This window comes from Heterocephalus glaber, unplaced genomic scaffold, assembly GCF_053883595.1.
Source record: "Heterocephalus glaber isolate CG9 unplaced genomic scaffold, H.glaber_assembly_v1.0 deba00001447, whole genome shotgun sequence".
Lineage (NCBI taxonomy): Eukaryota > Metazoa > Chordata > Mammalia > Rodentia > Bathyergidae > Heterocephalus > Heterocephalus glaber.
In genome coordinates this window covers 710,360-731,608 of record NW_028258299.1, presented here as the reverse complement: position 1 = coordinate 731,608, position 21,249 = coordinate 710,360, and the positions used below count along the sequence as shown (strand labels likewise).

Here is a 21,249-nt window from a genome sequence, read left to right as displayed (position 1 = left end):
ACAAGGGTGGAGGGTGCCAGTTACCCCACAGGCACCTGTCTTGCAGCTCCACCTCCCACATTTCCTCTCGGTGTTAGGCTGCAGCAGGGCTCCAGGGGCACCAGACACTGCTTAGTTGCAAATCTGTGCTGAGTGCAGAAGACAGTGACTGATGGGAAAAATTTTTAAATTACAAACTCAATCATTTGGTGTATTTCAAAGGGGTAACAATCCTTCATTTATCAGTGAAAGATAAAATTAACTTCTAAAAAAAAAATCAGCAAATGGCAAACAGATTTCCTTGAAAGTCGCAGTCACATGTAGAGAGCAACCTAGAAAAGAGAAGGAGTAAGACAGCTTCCACCCCTTCGTGAGTTTTATTAGACACCAGGCTACTCAAGAAGTGGGGGGAGAAAGGCAGTTTTCAAAAAGGAGCATGTTATTAAATGAGGCAAGTACTGTACTCCTTCCTGAGAGCACCAGGTGGGGAATAGGTTTTTCCAAACTAGATCTAGGAAGTGGAATGTGGAATCAGTCTGTCCTCCCCTAAGGGCTATCCCCTGGTTAATGAAGACTAAAAAGGCAACCCCCTTGCACTCCCCCCTAAAGAAGGAAAGAATTGCTAAGAGGCAATTGATCACTGTCTGGTGGGGCCATGGAGCCGCTTCCTCAGCTCAGATCAGTCTGTTACAGGCGTTACAAGCCCGCCTGACTTTTAAACAACAAAAACTAGTACTGGTCACTTTTTGACAATCACAGTTACTCAGAATGAACTAGTCCTGAGAGGGGTGGGGGCATACCTGTCGGCCTTGTCTCACTTGAGTGCATGTGGATAGGTGCAGGGCGTTTGTCATTACAGAAACAAATTTTAATTTTTATCTTCAGTTTGATTTAAATATTGCTTAATTCAGTGTGATGCTGACCCCAGCTGTGCAGAAAGGGGTATGGAAAGACGTTTGTAGCAGCACACACCTGTGGCTAGCTGGTCTTCAGCTCTGCAGGCCCCAGGCCAGCCACTGTTGCTTCATCAGACACATTCTTCAGGCCTCTCTGTGAGTCAGCACTCACATCCCTGACAGCCTCAGAGTCAGCCTTCTCTGCAGTGATAGGTTTCTGCTAGCTCTTGCAAGTTTCCCAATGGTAGAGGGGTCGTCTCTGAGATCGATTTGGGTCCCAATAAGCAAGAAAGGGGTCTTTGGACAGTGGTGAGTTATCTCAAACACCCCATTTCTTTCACATTTTCAGTAAGGGTGGAGAGACCACTGAAAACTGGACCAGAAATACATCTGTTTGTGGGTAACTCAGTGACCCTAACCTGTCTTAACCCTCCTGCCCTGGTACAAATTCACATGGATATTTGTTTGTTGTACAGGATATCAGGAGATGGGTTTTATGAACAGCCTCATCGCCCACAACAAGTGCATGTGATCGTCTGCATTGTGGAAATAGTTTAAATATTTCAGATTTGATGTTGACCTCCTCCATGGGGTGTTGCCAGCAGTCGGCTTGTACATTTTTTTTTTTTTTTTTTTGGTACCGGGGATCGAACTCAGGTCCTTGTGCTTGCGCAGCAGGCTTCGAAACCACTGAGCTAAATCCCCAGCCCAGGCTTGTACATTTTTAAATGGTTGAAAAACAGAAAGAGTAATACTATTTTTCTGATGTGTGAATTTCTGTGAGATTCAAGTTTCTGGTCCCTGAGTAAGTTCCACTGGGTGCATCAGGACACCTTTGTTTGTGCTTTGTCTGAGGCACGAGGCTGCCTCTGTCCTACAGCAGCATCGAGCAGCTGCCTGCGTTGCCAGAGATGTTTGTGCCCTGCTGCAAACCTCGAATGCCCAGAGGAAGCAGACCGGGGCCCATTGTGAGCACAGTACAGAAGTAGGACGCAGCCCTGCTTTCTGATCCTGAGCCCTGTTTTTAGTTACTGCAGCAGTGCCTCCCGCAGGAAAATCTGTCTCCTTTTCCTGTAAGAGGTGTTAGCAGAGCTGTGCTGACAATGGGCCCTTCTAAACGTAACAAGCATAGATAGGTTTTTTAGTTTTCCAGTGTAAGTCTTCTTTGGAATTATATGGGAGAACCTGAAATTTGGGTGCTCACTTGGTAGAAGTGCATTGGGAGGAGAGTTCCTGGGTAGTGGTTGTGCAGAAAGGTGTAAAAGGGAGGTCCTTAGCTGGGTGTGGTGGCACAGTCCTGCAGTCCCAGTGCTCTAGGAGGCTGAGGCAGGGAAATCACAAATTGAACTCAACATGGGCAACTTGGTCAGACCCTGTCTCAAAAAGAGCTGGGGATGCAGTTCAGTGTGGAGGCTGTGGGCTCAATCCCCAGTAGCCCTCCCTCCCCCAAAAAAGAGGTTCTTGAGGCAGAGGAGCAAGACCACTGTGTGTGCAGGATGCTGGGATGCTGTGGGTTGGCCTGGGCCGTGGGGTGGGCATTGTGTGGGTGTGGCCGTGCGGGTCCTGTGAACTCTGAGCTGCCTGTGGGGCACCTACCCCCCGCAGCAGGCCCGACTCGCAGAGCTCTTCTCCTGCCTTTCACAGACGCCACCCTGCTGGCCAGGACTCCGCACAGCTCTCAGAGGGCCTGTGTGCCTGCTGCTGTGGCTCACTGGCCAGCTCGACCTGCAGCCTGCCCGTTCAGACTCCTTGACAGCCGAGGAGCAACACACTTGGGGTTCCCACTGCCTGCATCCGGGCAGGTCCTCAGGTGGTACTTAGCACCCCCGTGCTGATGTCCACCCTGCAGTGAACTGAAGGGGGATGCCAGCAGCCACAGGCCAAGGGAGCTTTGGTGGTCCCTGTTTTCTGAGTGTGGCCTTAGCTGACTGCAGTTTGCACTCTGCCACCCCCGCCATGCTGCTTGTGGGTGTCTCCACTGGGTGACTCCCGTGTACTGGCTGAGCTGCCCTAGCTTTTGTCTTTCTTGCTGTGCATCCCTTCTGGCCCCTTCAGGATGGAGCCTGCCTTCCCTCCCAAGGGGCAGCTGGTGGGGGAGCCAGAGTGGGGGCTCTTCGTCTGCACACTGAACCCCAACACCAGGTTGTTGTCCTGGTGCATGCGTTAGTTTTAGAGCAAATGCGAATATATTATAAAATAGGATGAAAAATTCACATTACTTTTTCTCTCTTCACACAGAAGACTTCGGAGTGTGTTTTGAGAAGACAGACCTGTTTTTCTTAACCTCGGTGAAGTTGTCAAAATCTGTTTCACCCATGTTGTGCTGGCTGCCCATAACACCTGGGTGTCTGGGAACGCGAGTTGCGGTAGAAGGCAGCTCTGTTCTCTCACCCTTGCATTTTAGGGTATAGGCCAGTTGTCCTGTGGAGTAACCCCCTCACTTTATGTAGAATATCACAGAAATGTGCCTGGGGAATTCTGTTCTCCGTGCTTGGGGGGATCCGTTCCAGGGAGCTGTTGGATTCCTCTGCCCTTGGCTGCCTTTGGGTCTGCCCTGTCTGTGTGACCTTAGCTTTCTCACTCTTCCCCAGCCCTCATCCAAATCATGGTTCCCTGGGAGGTGGCTTTCCGTAAGCAGATACAGGCTCCTGCTGGGTTTTGTTCCCAGACTCTAAGATTAGAAAATCGGTCCTTTTATTCTTTTTCTGTTTTGGCTATGCTGTAGATGGCAGCCAGAGCCTGTGAACCATTGAGCTGCATTGCCAGCCTCTTCTTTTTTAATTGGGTGACAAGGTCTTGCTAAATTAATTGCCCCATCTGCCCTTGAACTTGTGCTTCTCCTGCCTCAGCCACCTGAGCAGCTGGGATTATAGGTTCGCCATAGTCCCTGTTCTTGGTGGATGCAGAGCGTATTGCCTGTTTCACAGCCTGTCACCCAAGTAGATGGACAGAGAGGTCAGGCTTTTGGAAAGGGGCCGGGAGTGGGGCAGGCTTGGGTGGCCTCTGCCTTCTCCTTGCTGTCCCTGTCCCCCCCCCAGTTTGCCCGCTCCCCCTCTCCGTTATTGTCCTTCCCCGCCTGCCCTCAGCCCCCTTGGTGTGTCATCTCTGTAAGGCAAGACTGGAGCCTCGACACAAATTCCAAATCTGTGGACCTGGGGTCTCTGTTCCCTGGCTCTTTGGCTACAGGACGCACCTCAGTTGAGAGACTGTTTTTGTTTTATTCTCAGATCGCTTGTTATTAACTAAGGGACTGTACAGCTACTCGGCCTTCATAGTCAGACTAGACTCTGCCCACCTCGCTTCCTGTGCTGTGGTGGTGTTTGTGCAGTCCTGAGTTTTTACCAGAACAGCTGTCAGGAACCCAGCTGCTAGGATGTGACCTTGTCAGGAGGACCAAGCGCCGTCTGCTGTTGGGGCCAGGAACTTCCCAAGCAGGCACCAAGCTTCCCTCAGCTCGGAGTTGGCTGCAGTGTTGGAGCTGAGGTTTTCATGGCTCACGGTCTGCCAAAGTCGTCCCTGTGCAGGTGGGGGTGTTCCACAAGAAGGGGCTCTGCCACTGGACCCCGCCAACTCTGCTGGCTGGGAGGGGAGGAGTGCCTCCCCCCCCCCCGAATCTGGGTTAACACTGGTTAACAGTGCTGACAGCCCACAGTGGGTGACTTACCAGTACTCATAATGTGCTTCTATAGGAAAGTGGAATTTATCATCTAAAAAAATAGTCCAGGCACGGTGGCTCACACTGGTGATCCCAGCACTCAGGAGGCTGAGGCAGGAGGATCGCCTCGAGGTCAAGGCCAGCTTGGACTACATGGTGAGACTCTTGTCTCAAGAAACAAAAAAATAAATAAATAAAAATTGAAAGTAGTTAAAAACAAACTTTTAGAAGATAGCCTCTAGTTTTTCTTGACCAGTGTGATAGGTGAGCTGCAAACATGTTTTGTTACGGTATCAAGTGACGACATTTATTAAGTGCCCTTGGGGCCGGGGATTTAGCTCAGTGGTTCCGCCACCTGCCTCTGCAAGCACAAGGTCCCCAGCTCGATCTCCGGTACCAAAAAAAAAAAAGAACATATTGAGTGCCCTTGGTTGTGGCCACAGTTGTCTTCCTTGCGACCCAATAAGCTGGCAAGACAGTGGAGATGTTCATGGATGCTCTTACAGAAAAATGCATCAAAGATATGTTTACGGTTGTCTCATTTTTAGAGGCCACATACATTGCTGACCGTGTTTGGGGAAGTTGCGTTATTACCTGAGGCATGGGTTTTGGGCCCGTGTCTGGTGCCTTGTGGCTCGCTCTTCCGTTGGTTAGATGGAGACGGCGCCAGGGTGAAGAGCTGGGCGCTTATGTAACGCACCCACCCTGGAGAGAGGCGCTCGGCACGGTGCCGCAGATGTCAGTCATTGCTTAGCTCCCTTCCCACGGAGCCGCCCGTACCCCTGTAGCTCGGGCAGCTGCCCACAGGCTTGCTGTGTCCTGTCTGGTGCTGCAGGGACCCCACTTACTGGCCGGAGGACAGCAAGTGAGCGGGCTGGAGCTGGAGCAGAGACAGAGGCAACTGACACCCAGTGGTCCGGTGGGGAGGACTGTAGGCTGGGCTGGACAGCGGAGGTCAGGGGACGGTGCTCAGGGATGAGAGGACAGTGGGGGCAGAACGCAGAGAGGCCCCATGAGCCGTCCCACCTGGGTCTGGCACCTTTCCGGTCTCTTCCCTGGGCTCAGCTGTGCTGCTGCTGGTCCTGGAGACCTGTCAGGGTCCTGTCTCCGCTTCGGGGGGAACAGGGAGAAGGGGTTCCAAAGAGGTCAGGAGTAGTTGAATTTTTCATTCTAGAATTAGCCATTTGCTAAAGCATGGAGCTGTTAATACCCAGTTTCTTTTTCCATTTTACCCCCACCCCCCATTTTTAACCTTGATTTTGAGACAAGGTCTCACTAAGTTGCTCAGTTACCCAGTTTGGGCTCAAATTAGCAGCGCTTCTACCTCAGCCTCTCAGAGTGCTAGGGTTCCGGGCGTGCACCACCACTCCCATCCGGTTTCTTTTTATTTTGGTGATGTTAAACAGAATTTTGAGAAAAACAGTTGGACAAGAAAGTTACCTAACTAATGGAAGCACATAAAATAACTAAAATCAGAACATGATATCCACATGGCCTGCTCTTCTTGAATGTTTTTCCAGTGTTATTTCTAGGATGCTTCTGTCAGAAAGTTCAGTACATGTCCCTTCCAAACCAATGCCATTTTTGAATTTTAAAAGAAAAGCCAACTGTCGGCAGTATTTATAGTCTCAGCTTTCCCAGCTCATCACCAAAGACTGTTAGGTAGGAGTGGGAGCAGGCATTAACAGTTTGTAAAAGAGGAAGGGCCACTTAGCTAGTGCCCAGGTGGCTGCCCTGGACAGACGGGGGACTTGCGCCCGACAGGTGGGCAGAGGGCCCTGCTCTACCTCTGCTCCCACAGCCGCCCCACCAGCTTCTGAAGTCAGCCCATCTGCACTTTTGAGTGTGTGGAAACTGCCCTTTCCCTTAACCCAGGAAGCAGACACCAGGTGGCACCCTCACCACAAATTACCTCTGAGGTTCCTCTTCCCAGCTGGCACATGAGGGCCCAGGGGTTATTAATCCTGTGGTGCGGTTGTTTCTCCTGCTTTTAGCTATTCCCTGTTAGTGAATGAGTGGAATGGAATTTTGTTTGGGGGGGGTTCTTCCTATGCATGACCTTGAATTCACTATGTAGCCCAGGCTGGCCTTGAACTCTCGTAATCCTCCTGCCTCAGCCTCCTGGGTGGTGGGACTGCAGGCATGCGCCACCACGCCCAGCAGAGTTTTGGTTATTATAGCCTGGTTTTCTTTTCTTCGGAAGCTTCTCAGAGAATTCCTGTGACAGCATTGATAGTTCTTTGATCCAGGAATCTTTTGGTACCAGGGATCGAACTTGGGTCCTTGCGCTTGCACAGCAGGCAGCAAAACCAATGAGCTAAATCCCCGGCCCTGATCCAGGAATCTTATCCTACTCAAATATTTTTTTTTCTGGTACCAGGAATCGAACTTAGGGCCTTGAACTTGCCAGGCATGCACTATGCTGCTGAGCTATATCCCCAGCCCCCTACTTGATTTTTTTTTTTTTTTTTTTTTGGTCTTGGGGCTGAAACTCCGGATCTTGCTGTTGCAGGGGAGGCGCTAAAACCACTGAGCTAAATCCCCGGCTCCCAGCCCCCTACTTGAATATTTGCTTGCTTGAAGTTACAAAGAAGCTCTGGGGCTAAAAGAAAAGGTGGATACTCTCCTCAAGACAGGCTTGTCATGAGCATTTTAGGTTCTTTATGTGGGTCATCCCCTACTTGCTTATGGCTGAATGCTTTGTACCAGCAAAGTTGAATTTTTTGTCTGTTTTTTGAGACAGGGTCTCACTATGTAGTTCAGGCTAGCTTTGAACTCACTGTGTAGCCCAGGCTGGCCTCAAACTTGTGGCGATCCTCCTGCCTTAGCCTCCGAAGTGTTAGAATTACAGGTGTGTGCCACCATGCCCAGCCCTAACAAAACTGAATTTTAGAGAGGAATAGGCTGGATGAGGTTGTGCAAACCTGTAATCCCAGCTACTCAGAGGCTGAGGCAGGAGGATTGCAAGTTTGAAGCCAGTTCGGGCAATTAAGTGAGGGCCTGCTGTAGAATAACACAGTATGAAGGGCCAGGGAAGTAACCCAAGGGTAGAGCACTTGCCTGGCATGTGGGAGGGCCTGAGTTCATTCCAGAATTGAAAAAGTCAAGTTAATTTGCTCCTCACATTGAGAGAGGGAAGTGGCAGGGATTGTCAGTGCATAGCTTGAGCGAGTGAGAAGTCACTTGCTTGTCCCTCTCCTTGGGGCTTTTTGCTTGGATGTCGGCACAGCGGAACAGCCTTCTCTGGACACTATAAAAGACCCCATCCCAGCTTCTCAGCCTCCTCGTCCGACCTGTTTGTCCTTCCCAGTGGACAGCCCCTGAAACACCAGAATTCGAGACATTATCTATGCCTTCCTCAACTGCAGTGCAGCCTCATGACAGCAAGAGTATGCTGTCTCCGGAGAGAGAGGCCCTTTCTGCAGTGGCCGGCCTGTGGTGGTGGCTTGGCATATGCTGCCGAGTGAGCGAAGGCGCACAGGTGCAGCCCTGCCATGGAGGCCGTTTTGTTAGTGCTTTAGGAGTGAGTGACTCAGAGGTGGGGTGGCCCTGTGTTCACTCACACCCCGAGTACACAGCCCTGCTTACCTCAGTCACCGGCTCGTGCAGGGGATCAGTGTGTGGAGTCCGGCAGCTCCCCAGGGCCTCTGCCGGCTCCTGGAGCCCCTCCTGCGCATCTCAGGCAGCCTTGGTCTCTGAGGCTTCTGCCTCCTTCCTGTGCCTTCCAGAGTGGAGGCCACAGTGCAGGAGCCGTGAACCCATCCCAGTCAGCACCTTCTGTGATTGTGGGTTTCCAGGAAATAGTACATGCTTGTGCCTTCAGCTGCTAAGTTTTTACCAACTATGAAGGACTAGTCTGTCTGCGTTTTAAAATTGTCTCTAATCCTTCAAGACAGAAACATCTCCAGTATCTCCGTGTGAGACTGGCGAGTGGTCCAAGTCGGGCAGGGCACCAGTGTCACCCTGGGCTGGGCTCCCTAGAGCTTCTGACTCAGGCTGCAAGGAGGAGGGCCAGGGCTGTAATTGGGAAGGCAGAGTGCATTGAATTAAGCTAAGCTCAGAAGTTGGGCTTCCATCTGTAGGAGGAGTATTTGAAGACTTTTGAGTGGGGGAGTCACATGTCAGAACTGTCCTTCAGAAAGATAAATCAGGTGGTGATGCCTAAAATGGATTGAAGAAGAAAGGAGGTGGGGTAGAAAACCATATTAGTAGTAGGCTGGGCAGAGGGGGGCTGGCGGGAGGCCCGCGGTGGGGGCAGAGGGCCAGGTACCAGCCGGGGAAAGGCGATTTGTGAGGGCAAATTCTGTGGAGTGGAGTCAGGGTGGATGGAGGAGGGCATTGGGTGCTCTGAACACTGCAGGGGTAGAGTTTTCTAGCAGCCAGGGAAGGGGATACAAGGATGGTGAAGAACCACAAAAAATTATCCCTCAACCAGCCGCAGGCATTGGTGACTGGGCAGCAATGAGACAAGAACCTGTTGTTGGGAACTGGTGATGGGTAGTGGGAGCCAGAGGCCTCTGGCTTGGGGGAACAGGCCGAAGATGGGACTAAGGGTCTTGGACAGACCCTTGGTGCTGCTGGGAAATGAGCTGGTATGGTTTTCTCTGGCACCTGGAAATGGCACACTTGGTGGTGGGTAGGTGTAGCTGTACAGGCAGCTTCGCTGGAGCTGTTCAGTAGCGAGAAGCAACCAGCCGAGACCCTAGAGCAGTGATGGTGAAAACAGTGTGCTGTGGCACATGTGCCTTGGGTTCGCCACTGCTAGGTTAAGGAGAGCGGTGTAATCATAAGGGGTAGAGTGGAGAGGGCCTAGGAAGTGACAAGAGCAGGAAACAGCTGTGAGCACGTGGGCACCTGCTGCCCGGCCTCTGCGTCACTGCCTGCACTCAGGCGAGGCCGGGTAGCCAGCCACAGCTGTGCGTCCTGTCACCCGTCCAAGCCCAGGGAGCCTGCTGCACTCTGGGTCTCGGCTTCTACATTCTTCCAGAGGAGAGAGGGTTGGATCTTGCTTGAGCTAAGAGCAGTGGCTGAGACATCACTGTCCTTGCTTGAAATAGCCCATTGTGGTAGGAACCAGCGCTGGCTGGAGAACCCAGGAGACCTAGCGACTGTGCGCCTGGGTCAGCAGGGGCTGCCAGGAGCCTGTGAGGCTCGGGTGAGCAGGAGCAGAGGGTAGAGGAGCGAAGGGATCATAAAGCAGCTGTCCTGTGTGAAAAGATGGAGCTTTCCGAGAGAGGGACTGCAGAGGAAGGGCTGCTTGAAGTCGATGGAGACACATCGCAGGTAGAGTTTCTTCAGTAGTATGGGCTTGTCATGGCCCAGGAAGGAACTGGTGGGGCAAAGCCAGGCCAGTGGAGTCCAGAGCCACATATCAGCAGGAGGAATGGCTGGGACAAGGACAGTGGGGTGTCCTGGAGTAGTGGGGCAGCCCCACATGGCCTAACGTGCATATAAATGGGGCCCTGGAAAGGAAAGAGTGAGGAGCCACGGTTGAGAGCTTTTCAGGTAGGAAAAGACAACCCAGGCATGGTGGTGCCTGCCTGTGATCCCAGCACTTGGGAGGCTGAGGCAGCAGGATCAGAAATTCAAGCCCAGCCTGGGGAATGTAGTGACTTAGTGAGACCCAGTCTCAAAATTAAAAAGGGCCAAGAGATGTAGCTTAGTGCAGAAGCTCTACGTTCAGTCTCCAGCACCTTAAAAAAAACCCCAGAAAACAGATCTGTGAAGCTCAGAGACCCCTGGCACCACAAATACAGATAGAAACCCCAGCATCACATGCAGCACAGCGCAGTCAAATCTGAGAAGGCAGCGCTTTGAGTACAGCCGGAGGAGGCTGCACCACTGTAGTCGTAGCTGGGCCCACAGAAGACGGGCAGGCCCGCTCATAGGCCAGGGGAGGTCTGAGGTGTTTCAGAGGTTCTCTGTGTCCTGGGTCTGCTCACAAAGTTGGTGGATTTGTGTGTACGCTAACGTTTTTTACATTTTAGTTAACTTAAGTTTTGACTAAAAATGGTTCCGTACACTCTGGAAGCCTTTTCTCTTTTGGTGGGGGGCTCTTCTCTGATGGGTTACTTTTTTCATTTTTGTTCTCACTTTTTAAGACAGGGTCTTGCTCTGTAGTTTAGGCTGGCCTCAGATTCACTCTGTTGTGTAGCCTGGGCTGGCCTCAAACTCCACCTGCCTCAGCCTCTTAAGGGCTGGGATTACAGGCATGTGCCACCACATCAGGCAGGGTTTCTAAACAGGAAATAGAGGCTCAGCAAGTACTCATTCTATCTCTCATTTCCACGTCCATGCCAGGCCTATAAGAACCACCTTCAGAGGGACCTTGGTGAGTCTTTCCTTGCTGGGAGTCTTTCTCCTACTGTCTGCCTGGTCCTTTGGCCCCCATCATTTCCACCTGGGGGTATTGTCAGCCCCTAGCACCTACCGTGCATCTTAGCTTTCCACTCTACCTTTGGTCCCAGCAGGCTTAGTTGTGAGATTTCCATTGTAGGCTTTGGTTCTGTTAAGTCCCTAGTTCTCTAAGGTGGTGCTGCTGGCCAAGGCTCACGATTCTGTGGAATCAGTCCCCTCTCTGAAGCACTGGCTTCTGCAGGCTATGGAGTCAGCCCAGGACCCTGCAGAGGGGTCTTGCTTTCCAGCTAGACTGGAGTCTGTGCAGCTCTCTGTGACTCCAGGCTGTGGTGGCGGGATGGTGTTCACCATGGCCTCTTGGGCTCTGGCGTCAGGAACACACACACTGGCCACCTACTCTCTTTTCTGACAGAACAGAGAACTTGAACTTTGCTTAATGACTTGAACAGGAGGCAATCTAGGCATTTCACACACAGCCCTCTGTGATTTACTTTTCTGCCTAGTTTTCCTTTTCCTGTCTCTTAAAATGGAATATTCCTGGAAGGAGCTACATTCTCAGGTTGGGATAAATGTGCCTTTGCTTTACAGGAGGAATTCTCTCCTGGGACTGGGATTGCTTCCTGGGGACCTCTGGCCATGGTTACAAGCTGGGAAGGTGCTATTGGCACTGGAAGGGGGGCTGCAGAGCACCCACCAGCGACCTCACCTAGAATCTAGGTCAGTGGTAGCCAGCCTGAGCGCTCAGGACTGCACTAGCGAGACCCGCCTTACAGCGAGGGTTTTTGGAGGAGGCAGTAGTTTGCATTTACTGATTATCTCCTGTGTTCCCCGACTTCCACTTCCACACCCACATTTTCTTTTTTGAGGTGAAATTCTCATAACATAAAATTAAATCATTTAAAAAAGAACAGTTCATTGGCATTCAGTGCATTCCCAGTGTCGTGCAGCTGTCACCTCTGCATAATTCTGCATGTTCATCACCCCACAGGGAAACTACCTAGTGAGCTGTTCTCCTGATGCAGGGCCCGTGGTGACTACTGCATTCTTGTCTTGATGCATTTGCCTATTTTGGATTTTTCATAGAAACAGGATCATGGATAATTATGTGACTTTTCATGTCTGACTTCTTTACTGAACATATTTTTGCGAGCTTCATCCATGTTGGAGCATGTATCCATGCTTCTTTTCCTGTTATGGCTGAATAATATTCCATTTTGTGGATAGACCACATTTTGTTTGTCCATTCACCCACTGACGAGAATTTGGATAGCTTCTGCCTTCTGGCCAGTGAATACAGCTGCTAGGATAGGACTCTGATGTGTGTGTATATTGAACCCTTGTTCTAGTTCTTCGGGGTGTGTACCTAGGAGTAGAGTTGCCACGGCACGTGGTACTGTAATTCTATATTTAACTTTTTGAAGAGCTTTTGAACTGTTCTCCTTCCATACCTTCTTCTGTTACTAGAAAAATACCATGCTTGTTTTTTTTTTTTTTTTTGTACAGGGGATCAAACTTGGGACCTTGTGCTTGCGAGGCAGGTACTGGAACCGCTGAGCTAAATCCCTGGCCCCCATGCTTGTTTTCACATAAGCAGCATAGTTTTCCTTGGTTAAACTCCTCTGTTAAGTAGGTGCCTTGGAATCTCGAGTTTGGCTCGGTGCCATTTCCCCAGACCCTAGCCTGGTGTGTGTCCAAGTTTGCAGGCCTGCAAATTCCTGAGCTGATGAGCAGGCAGGCTGTGGTCTTTGCACACCGTTTACATGGGGGCCTTCTGACATGCTTGCAGCTAACTTAATTCAGGGGAAAGTACGAGCAGCTGTTTCAGGAGTGATGTAGAACTAGACATTTCCTTTTGGGCTGAAATGTGTCTGGAAGAGTGGGGTGTCTCCCCTGCAGACACCATGGAGGCACGGGTTGGAACTGTCCCTCTGACCCGGACTTGGGCACCAGCTAACCAGTGGCACCCTCCAGAGTCGGGCCAGGCCTCGTGCTGACAGCAGAGGGGAGCCTGGGCTGGGTGGCCCATAGGAGCCTATTGAATCACAGTGGCTTTCATAACAGCCTTCTGACCTCTTCCCTTCCAGTTGTATTCACGATATTTTTCCTGGGGCTTTTCTAGGAAAATTTTTAAATAAAAAGTTGAGATAATATTTTCCTTTTTAACATTGAAAAATGAAATGTTACAGTATTACTAAGTGAAGGTTTGGGGGAAGACATAGTAATAAAGAAGAAGTTGATGAATGTGCTCTTACTTAAAATGTAACTGTTTGAAAAACAGCACAACCTGAATACCATACAAACAACCCTTTCTGTTTGTTACAGACAGATTTACATGTGTTGGAGTCCAGACCAGAAGCACTTCTGAATTAAGGTAATTTCATATATATAGTTAATACTCAGTTTTTAAAATATATTTAAATTTCTTCACGGTTTCTCTGTGTGTGTGTGTGTTGCTGGGGACCAAACCCAAGGCCCTACGCATGCTAAGCTTGTGCTCTGCTATTGAGTTGTGCCTCCAGCCCAGGATTTCTTTCTCATAACCTACTAATAACCTGTTGTGTTTTGTGGTGGTGGTTATATCCCTCAGGGCCTTGCAAATGCTAGGCATGTACTTTAACACTTAATTACATCCCCAGGTCTTTTTTTCCTCTCGCCCTAGGGATTGAACCCAGGGCCTTCATACTAAGCTACATCCCCAACCCTTTTTAATCTATTTATCTTTCTTTCTGTTGTGTTTTTGAGACAGAGTCTGGCCTTGAACTCACTATGTAGCCCAGGCTGACCTCACACTTGCAGCGATCCTCCTGCCTCAGCCTCCCAAGTGCTGGGATCACAGGTGTGACCACCGTGCCCAGCTCCCCCGCCCAAGCTTAACTGGAGAGCATCATGCTCAGTAGATTGCCTGTCTCTGAAGACTCCGTGCTGCTTGGTGAAAAGCAGGAGCATCCAGGAGGAGAGTTTGTACCTGCTGAGCACAGGTCGCCCATGAGTCCTGTCTGGGGAGAGCACTTGGGGCTGTGTTTAGAGGTCGCGGCTGCCTGGCGGGGCCCTTGCTTCGCCTCCTGTGGTGCAGATGTTCACCCTCACACCGGTCTGCAGTTGTGCATAAGCACCGAGGGCCTCGTACGGGGTGAAGAGTCAGGCGGGTGTTGGAAGGGGGGGAAGAGAGCTGGTGGCGGGCAGGGCTGCGTGTGGGAATGTGACGAGGCTCAGGGAAGTGGAGTGAGTGCTCCTGAGTGGCCATGGTTTTCTTGGGGGCAGGCGTGCTGGGGATGGGGCGCAGGGCCTTGCCACGGGTAGCCGAGCGTCCTGACCCTGTGCTGCATTCCCCTTTTGCTTTGGCTTGAGACAAGGGCTCACCGCTTTGCCCACACTGGCCTCAGACTCCTAGCCCTCCCGCCTCAGCCTGGATTACAGGTGTGTGCCAACAGTGGGTTTGAATAGTAGTCTTTGTCAGGTCTCCAGCATCAGCCCCAAGGCTGGCTGTTTAGACATTCAGACAAATGGGATCAAGTCCTTCTCAAGACCAGCTGACTAATGTGGCAGCCACTCCCTGGGCCCGGAGGAAGTGCGGGGTGCAGCAGGACCCACCCTGGGGCTGAGGCTTTGGGACTATTCAGATTGGAGATTGTGTTCTTCACATGTGTTGGCCTGTTTGCCTTACAGGTTTAGTACATGCTTGTAATGTGGTTAGAGAATGCCAACAAATACTGGTTATTTTTTTAAACATTTAAGGAAATGTTCAGACATAAAAGTGGGATATTGTATAATTGCCCAGCTTCAGTCTGCGCGGGATTTTGCCAGTTGTGTTTGATCTCCCTTCTCCCCTTTCCCCCTTCCTTCCTTCCTAGCTGCCTGCCTGCCTGCCTTCCTGCCTGCCTTCCTGCCTTCCTGCCTGCCTTCCTTCCTTCCTTCCTTCCTTCCTTCCTTCCTTCCTTCCTTCCTTCCTTCCTTCCTTCCTTCTTTGAGGTGTTTTACAGCAAATCCCCAGACTCCGTTATCTACTCCCGCACAGTAGGCATTTCTAACTGTGAGGACTCAGACCCTTCATCCGTCAAGCAGAAGGGCAGCAGTTCCTTCCTGCCATTGATGCCCAGACTAGATTTCTGCTGTTTCAGATTTTCAAGTTATTTAGTGTTGCTTTCGAAACAGGGTCTCCCCAAGTCGCCCAGACTGGTGCTGCACTCCTGGGCTCAGGCAGTCCTCCAGCTTCAGCCTCCCAGGCCTGGAACTTAGGCCAGCACTGCCACACCCCACTTGCACATTTGGATTCTGAATCAAGATCCAACGCCCCCAGCATTTCAGGGGATTTTTAATGGAGAATTGAAACAGATACAAACATAGCAAATAGCATAAAGACTCCCATCGGTAGAGTAAAGCAGTTACCAGCTTGCTGCTGATCTTGTTCTTCTGTACGCCCCCACCTATCTCCCTCCTTCATTGGTTTTGAAGCGGATTTCAGAAATAACATTTTGTTCTTATACTTCTGGGTGTACCTTTACATGATGGACCCATTAAACAAATACATTACTGGTACTGCACCTAAGTGGCTCCTTCTGCTGCTTTTACCCCACATGTTCAGATTCCTGTGTGCGGTTGGCGGCGTTCGTCTGGGGTGGGCTTCAAAATTGATTGGAGTGTGTCGAGTGCTGGTTGGTACCTGAGTCTCTCAACTGTCTTAATCCACACCCCACCCCCAAGATTTCTGTGAAAGAAACCAGCCACCCAGGGGCCTTTGTCCTGAGTGCCTCATGGCCAGCCGCGAAGTGCTGCAGCCTCCATCTGCTCTGGGCCCTGGGGTTCCAGGGTTTGGTCAGGGTGATTTTAGCGTGACTTCATCGGCACTGTCACGGCCTTAAAGTATGATTGTGAAGGGCAGGGGCGTAGCTCAGTGGCACCGCGCCTGCCTCACAAGCGCAAGGTTGTGAGTTTGATCCCTGGTATAAAAAAAAAGTATTGATTGTGAAAATTGCTACTGGGTTAGAAAGCATCTCAGTCAAGGACAGCAGTCTTTTCTTGTTTTTTTGCGGGGGGAGTTGGTTTGGTTTTTGAGACAGGTCTCGCTGTGTAGCTCAGGCTGGTTTTGAACTCACGTAGCCCAGGCTGGCCTCAAACAGTGATCCTCCTGCCTCAGCCTCCTGAGTGCTGGGATTACAGGTGTGCACCAGCACATCCAGCTAGTAGTGTTCTTTTTACTCATCTGACTCTCACTCTGGTGCCAGCCATCGAACTTGAGGTTGCTTTGTTGAAGGGGTCCCTTTGTATTTAATCACAGGAAGGCTTATGGAACACTTTCTTTTGGTTTTTTTTTTTTTTCTCCTTGGTATCGGGGATCGAACTTGGGACCTTGTGCTTGGGAGACAGGTACAGTGCTGCTGAGCTACATCCCCGGCCCAGAACACTTTCAGACTGATGGCCTCATTTAATGTTCACAGTCGCCCATGACACCAGTGACAGCAGCCCTGTTTGCAGTAACCAGAGCAGAGGGAAAAGTGGTTCAGTAGGACGCTTACCCTTCCTGTTCATAGAACCAGACTCCAACATTATTTTTCAGTGTCTGCACTCCTTTTGCCATTAGCAAAGTGGTTGTTGGTGACTCTTAACAGGTGTGGGCTCAGGGACGCTGACATGCCCTTTCTCCACCTAGTTCACAGGGTTGCAATTGGAGGGTGTGGGGTGCGGTGCCACCGTGCATGGGTCAGGAAATGGAGGAGGAGGAGGCCCCACCTGGAGCAGTTGCGCTGCATGCAGGAAACATCTCATAGGAGTGGTTGTGTGTCTCCCCGTCCCCCAGCTTGGGGATCAAGCCCAGGGCCCTGAGCTGTTCAGCCATGTGCTTTCACATTATTTAAGTTTCTGTGAGCTGGGCATGGTGGTGCACCCTGTAATCCCAGCACTTGGGAGGCTGAGGCAGGAGGATCACCACGAGTTTGAGGCCAGCCTGGACTACATAGTGAGACCCTGTCTCAAAAAGAAGGAAATAAACAAATTTCTGTGAAAAGCAGTTCCAGAAGAGAAGTTGTAGGTAAGACCCAGGGCAAATGTGGGTCATGAGCAGACCTGAGACCTCAGCAGGCCCTGTCTTACTGGATTAGGCTGGGAAGTGCGGCCTCAGCACTACCAGAGCTTCCGTGGGCATCTTGCAGAGGAGAGGCGCCTGCCCGGTGGTGGGGAGCCTGACGGTGGGGCTTCCTGAAAGGGCTGAGGACAAGGACAGTGGAGAGAAAGGTGAACACTGTCAACTGTAAGTGAGACTTCTGAAACATGCTTCAGTTATTTACATTTTCAAAGTAGTATTGCCAGTATTTAGCCGATTGGATAGAAAACCATGGCCAATAACTGAGAAAAATGCTATTAGTTTTATTTAAGTAGGAGGGGTCCAAAACCACTGAAATTACTATATTCAAATTTATATTCTGGTTTTCATTTAGTAAATGCCAAGCATTTCCCCAAATTATTGTGTTGTTTTCAATTTTGTTTTTAAAGAGGGCCTCACTGTGTAGCTCGGCTGGCCTTGAATTCCCTGTGTCGCCCAGGCTGGCCTCAAACGTGCAGTCCTCCTGCCTCTGCCTCTCGAGTGCTGGGATTTTGGAGGTGCAGCACTGAGCCTGGCTCATTGTTGCTCTTAGTGGTGAGGTTCGAGTCATCCAGCAGCTGTAAGCAGTCGACATTAGCTGTTCTCCTAAACCGAGGCGTGTAGGGAGAAGAACGAGATGCTCTTCCGAGGCAGTGTCCAGAGAGCCGTGGGCTCTGGGTGGGTGGGTGGCTGGGTGGGCGGCGAGCAGCCCCTGTGCGCAGGTGGAGGGCAGTGAAGAGCAGCGCCCTCTGCAGCATCTCCTGGCCGGCTGGCTGCTGCGGGGGTGCGAGTGCGGCTGGCGTTTCCGTTGGCGCCGTCTCTGTGCAGAGGAGCACTGGGTGTCCAGCCCGGTCTGTGCCTCGAGGCCTTCAGTCTGCACGGGGCTGACTCGGTGGGGCGGAGCAGTTGCTGCTCCTGAAAGCCCAGTGCCGTGCCTTGAGGCCTCTGCGTCACTGTCTGCCTGCCCCCGTCCGGGCTCCTGGCCACCATGTGTGGCCCAGGGTGCTCCTAAGCTGCATGGGTCCACAAGCAGAACCCTTTGGAGGTTTTACTTTGTTTATTTGTACTTCTAAAAATTTTATCCCATGTGCAGACTACTGTAGTGAGAGAAGGAAATCTGTTGTCAGGCAAATCATATCGTCTAGTCTGTGTTAAAAATGTTAATTGCCTGACAAGGATTTCTCTTTCTGACCCTTCTGTGTGTGGATTACAGACCGCACGCAGTTCAGGAATTACTAGTAGTAAGAGTAGGAACACCCTCTGTCTCCAAAATGCACTCCTCACCTGCCCATGGCTCCCCGGCTGTTGCCTGTCGGGGGCCTGTAGTCACAAGGCAGCGCGAGTCCTTTCACTGCCCGCTAGAGAAGGAAGCAGGCCTGGTTCCATACTGTGACTACACATTAAAGTTGGTGTCACTGTGAAATTTTCTGAGGTCACTGAGCTAAGCAGTGCTTTTCATTTTAAAGTAGTAAGATCAGTGAGTCCAAGGGGTGTTCTTTGAAAGGATGGGAAGGGGTCTGGGGATGGGAGGTGGGAAGGGAAGAAATTAAAAGGATCAAGACGGGCCGGGGACTTAGCTCAGTGGTGCTGCCACCTGCCTCACAAGCACAAGGTCCTGAGTTCGATCCTGGTACCAAAAAAAGGATCAAGATGGAGTATATATATTCAGTATATTCACCCCCCCACGATAAATGTGCTTACTGTGTATTCCAGAAAAAATACAGTACTACATTTAAAAATTGAGAAAAAAGCAAATATGAAAAAGGATGGCTAGGATTTTAGTAAAGTCATTTCTCTGATCTTAGGCAATACAGCTGGTTGGTTGTTACGTAAACATTCTTCCGTAATGTATGTAAAGGATATTTAAATTTTTTTTTTCAGACCTGGGATTGAACTCCGGTCCTTGCGCTTGTGCAGCAGGTGGTGAAACCACTGAGCTATTCCCCGGCCCAGGCTATTTAATTTTTTAAAAGATTGCAGAGAAAAGATGTTAGCATTCATTGCCAGCCATCCACCACAACAGTTGTCTTTGCATGCAGGGCTCCCAGCCATGCTGTAAGTCACCATGGCTGGGTGGATCAGGAGGGTCTCCTTGTTCTCCAGGGTCCTCAGGTTTGTTGCTCTAGCTTGTGCTGATGGGGCCACCTCAGTTTTCCAGTTTCTTTGGAAGTAGGCACTGCTTGCTCATTGAATAAATTGAACTTTTGAATTCTGTTCCTCGTAAGAGCTTTAGCTAGCGCTTTTCCTCAGATGGCCTTGTATGGTGGTGGGTGGATTACAGTTGAAGGCATCGCTGGAGTACACTGACCCCGCTCTGCAGAAAGCATGTGACGTGGACAGGTCAGCACAGCTTTCCATCTGAAATGTCATTTTGTGTTTTGTGTACTGTGTTCTCTCACACAGCGACATCTGCAAATGTCAGTCCTCACAATGTAGACTAAGGATAAGAGTCAAGTGCAGTGCAGCTCCTATAGCCCTAGTTGCATAGGAGGCTGCGGCTGAGGAGTTCATGACCAGCCTGGGCAGCACAACGAACCTCTGTCTCCAAAGAAGAGAATTAGCCAGTCTTTCCCTGTAAGAGAAAACTGTCCCCCACCATGTGATATTGCCTTCATCTAATGCCAGCAATGCTCCGTGTCCAGGAGGCCTGTGGCCTTCTCCCATAGTGATACTTTGCTGTGATTCAAAGACTGGTTGAAGGCCTTTGGAAACCAGTGTGGTGCTCAGAAGCCCTCCTGGAAGTGTTGCCACATGCTCTGTCTTCCAGACAGCAGCAACAGCAGCCCTGCTCTGTTCAGGGCTCTCCTCAGGCTGCAGCTGTGGCTTGCAGGCTGTCCTTGGCACCCTGTGGACACTCCCTGCCTTCAGCACCTAGCCGGGGTCCCCCTCCTATCCCTGCCCGACCTGGCACACTGGCCAAGGCACTTTGTTAGCCCGGAGAGGTTTTATCATCTACAGGTGCAGGTCAGGAATAGATGATGTGACTGGCTGGTATAGGGATTTTGGGGTGCTTTTAACAGCTCAATTTTTGAGCCTTCTAGATAACCTCCCATGTGTTTTTCAATTCCCAGAAAATAACTACTGCTAGTTAGATGTTTGATGTATATTATGTTTTTTTTGGTCTTTTTGGGTTTTTTGGTACCGGGAATTGAACTTGGGTCCTTAGCTTGCAAGGCAGGCGGTGGAAACACTAAGCTAAATCCCCGGCCCTGACATATATTATGTTAACCCCATAGCAATCTGCAAGGAAAATTGAGGTCCTTTCATAAACCAGGTTTGTCTGTGGGAGCGAATTCTCTTTAAGTGATTAAAATGTTGTAATCCTATCTTCACTTTGTGGTGCTTTGGTCATATTTACGTTATGAGTGACTTATCAGCTGAGATCTTTGTCAGAAATGTCACCCTGTCTATTACATCCTCTGGGGAAAAGAAGTCTCATTTCACGGAGTGATTTTTCTTTGCCTCTGATTTGGGGAGCACTGTGTACCTGACTTGGGTGGGTATGGAGAGCTCACTGTGGCCAGACTCAGCCTGAACCTAGAAGTGAGGTATTTGAGCCTCCGGGGCCCCAGGCCTCCTCTCGCTCAGTGGGCACGGAGGCCTGGTGGACACCAAGCGTGTCTTCTGGGGGTTGCTGTGTGGACATTCTGGGGTCTTCGTGGCTCCGGGCTCCTGGTCACTGCCCTGGCTTCCTGGCACGGGTTTGCCTGGCCGCCTCAGTGCTGACTTCTCAGGTAATGCCCCTGGGTTTTTCCTGCCAGGTGTTCTGAATGTGAGTCTCAGTCTTGGTTTGTGGGAGACCAGATCCTTCATGAGACTCTTCTTAACATTGTTCTTTTTCCAGTCCACCCCGGTGTTTCGAGCAGTACGTTATTCCTGGACGTCATCTATCTCACACAGCCAGTGACACAGTGGTTCTGTTTCATCACCCCGGCCCCAGGCTGGTGTAGTGTACATTACGACAGATGCTGAGGAAAAGGTCTCCGGCTTATAATGTGACTGTAGCCTTGAGCCTCATCTGCATCTTCACACCCAGTGCTCTCTGTGCTGTCTGTTCCAGATCCCGGATTCTCTGTGGCGGCGTCGAGAGCACGAGGACCTGAGGATGAGCGAGCTTGACCAGCTACGGCAGGAGGCCGAGCAGCTCAAGAACCAGATCAGAGTGCGTAGTTAGGGCAGAAGTTGCCTGCTGCAGGGAGGCGGGTGGCAGGGCAGTGCTTGGGGCTCACATCAAAAGGGAACCTTTCTTTTTTCTCCTCTCTCTCTCTCTCTCTCTCTCTTTCTCT

The 21,249-nt window shown here is 50.8% G+C and overlaps 1 protein-coding gene across 5 annotated transcripts in view; it reads left to right on the top strand.

Annotated features, from left to right (window-relative positions):
* Positions 1–21,249, top strand: part of Gnb1 (G protein subunit beta 1) — a 66,284-nt gene that overhangs the window by 19,765 nt on the left and 25,270 nt on the right. For all 5 annotated transcript variants that reach the window (XM_087214556.1, XM_021243374.2, XM_013065126.3 and 2 more), the window contains 2 exons: positions 13,210–13,258; positions 21,024–21,125. In XM_087214556.1, coding sequence (XP_087070682.1) covers positions 21,069–21,125 — 57 coding nt within the window. In that variant the 5' untranslated portion in view covers positions 13,210–13,258; positions 21,024–21,068. The remainder of the gene's footprint in view (positions 1–13,209; positions 13,259–21,023; positions 21,126–21,249) is intronic.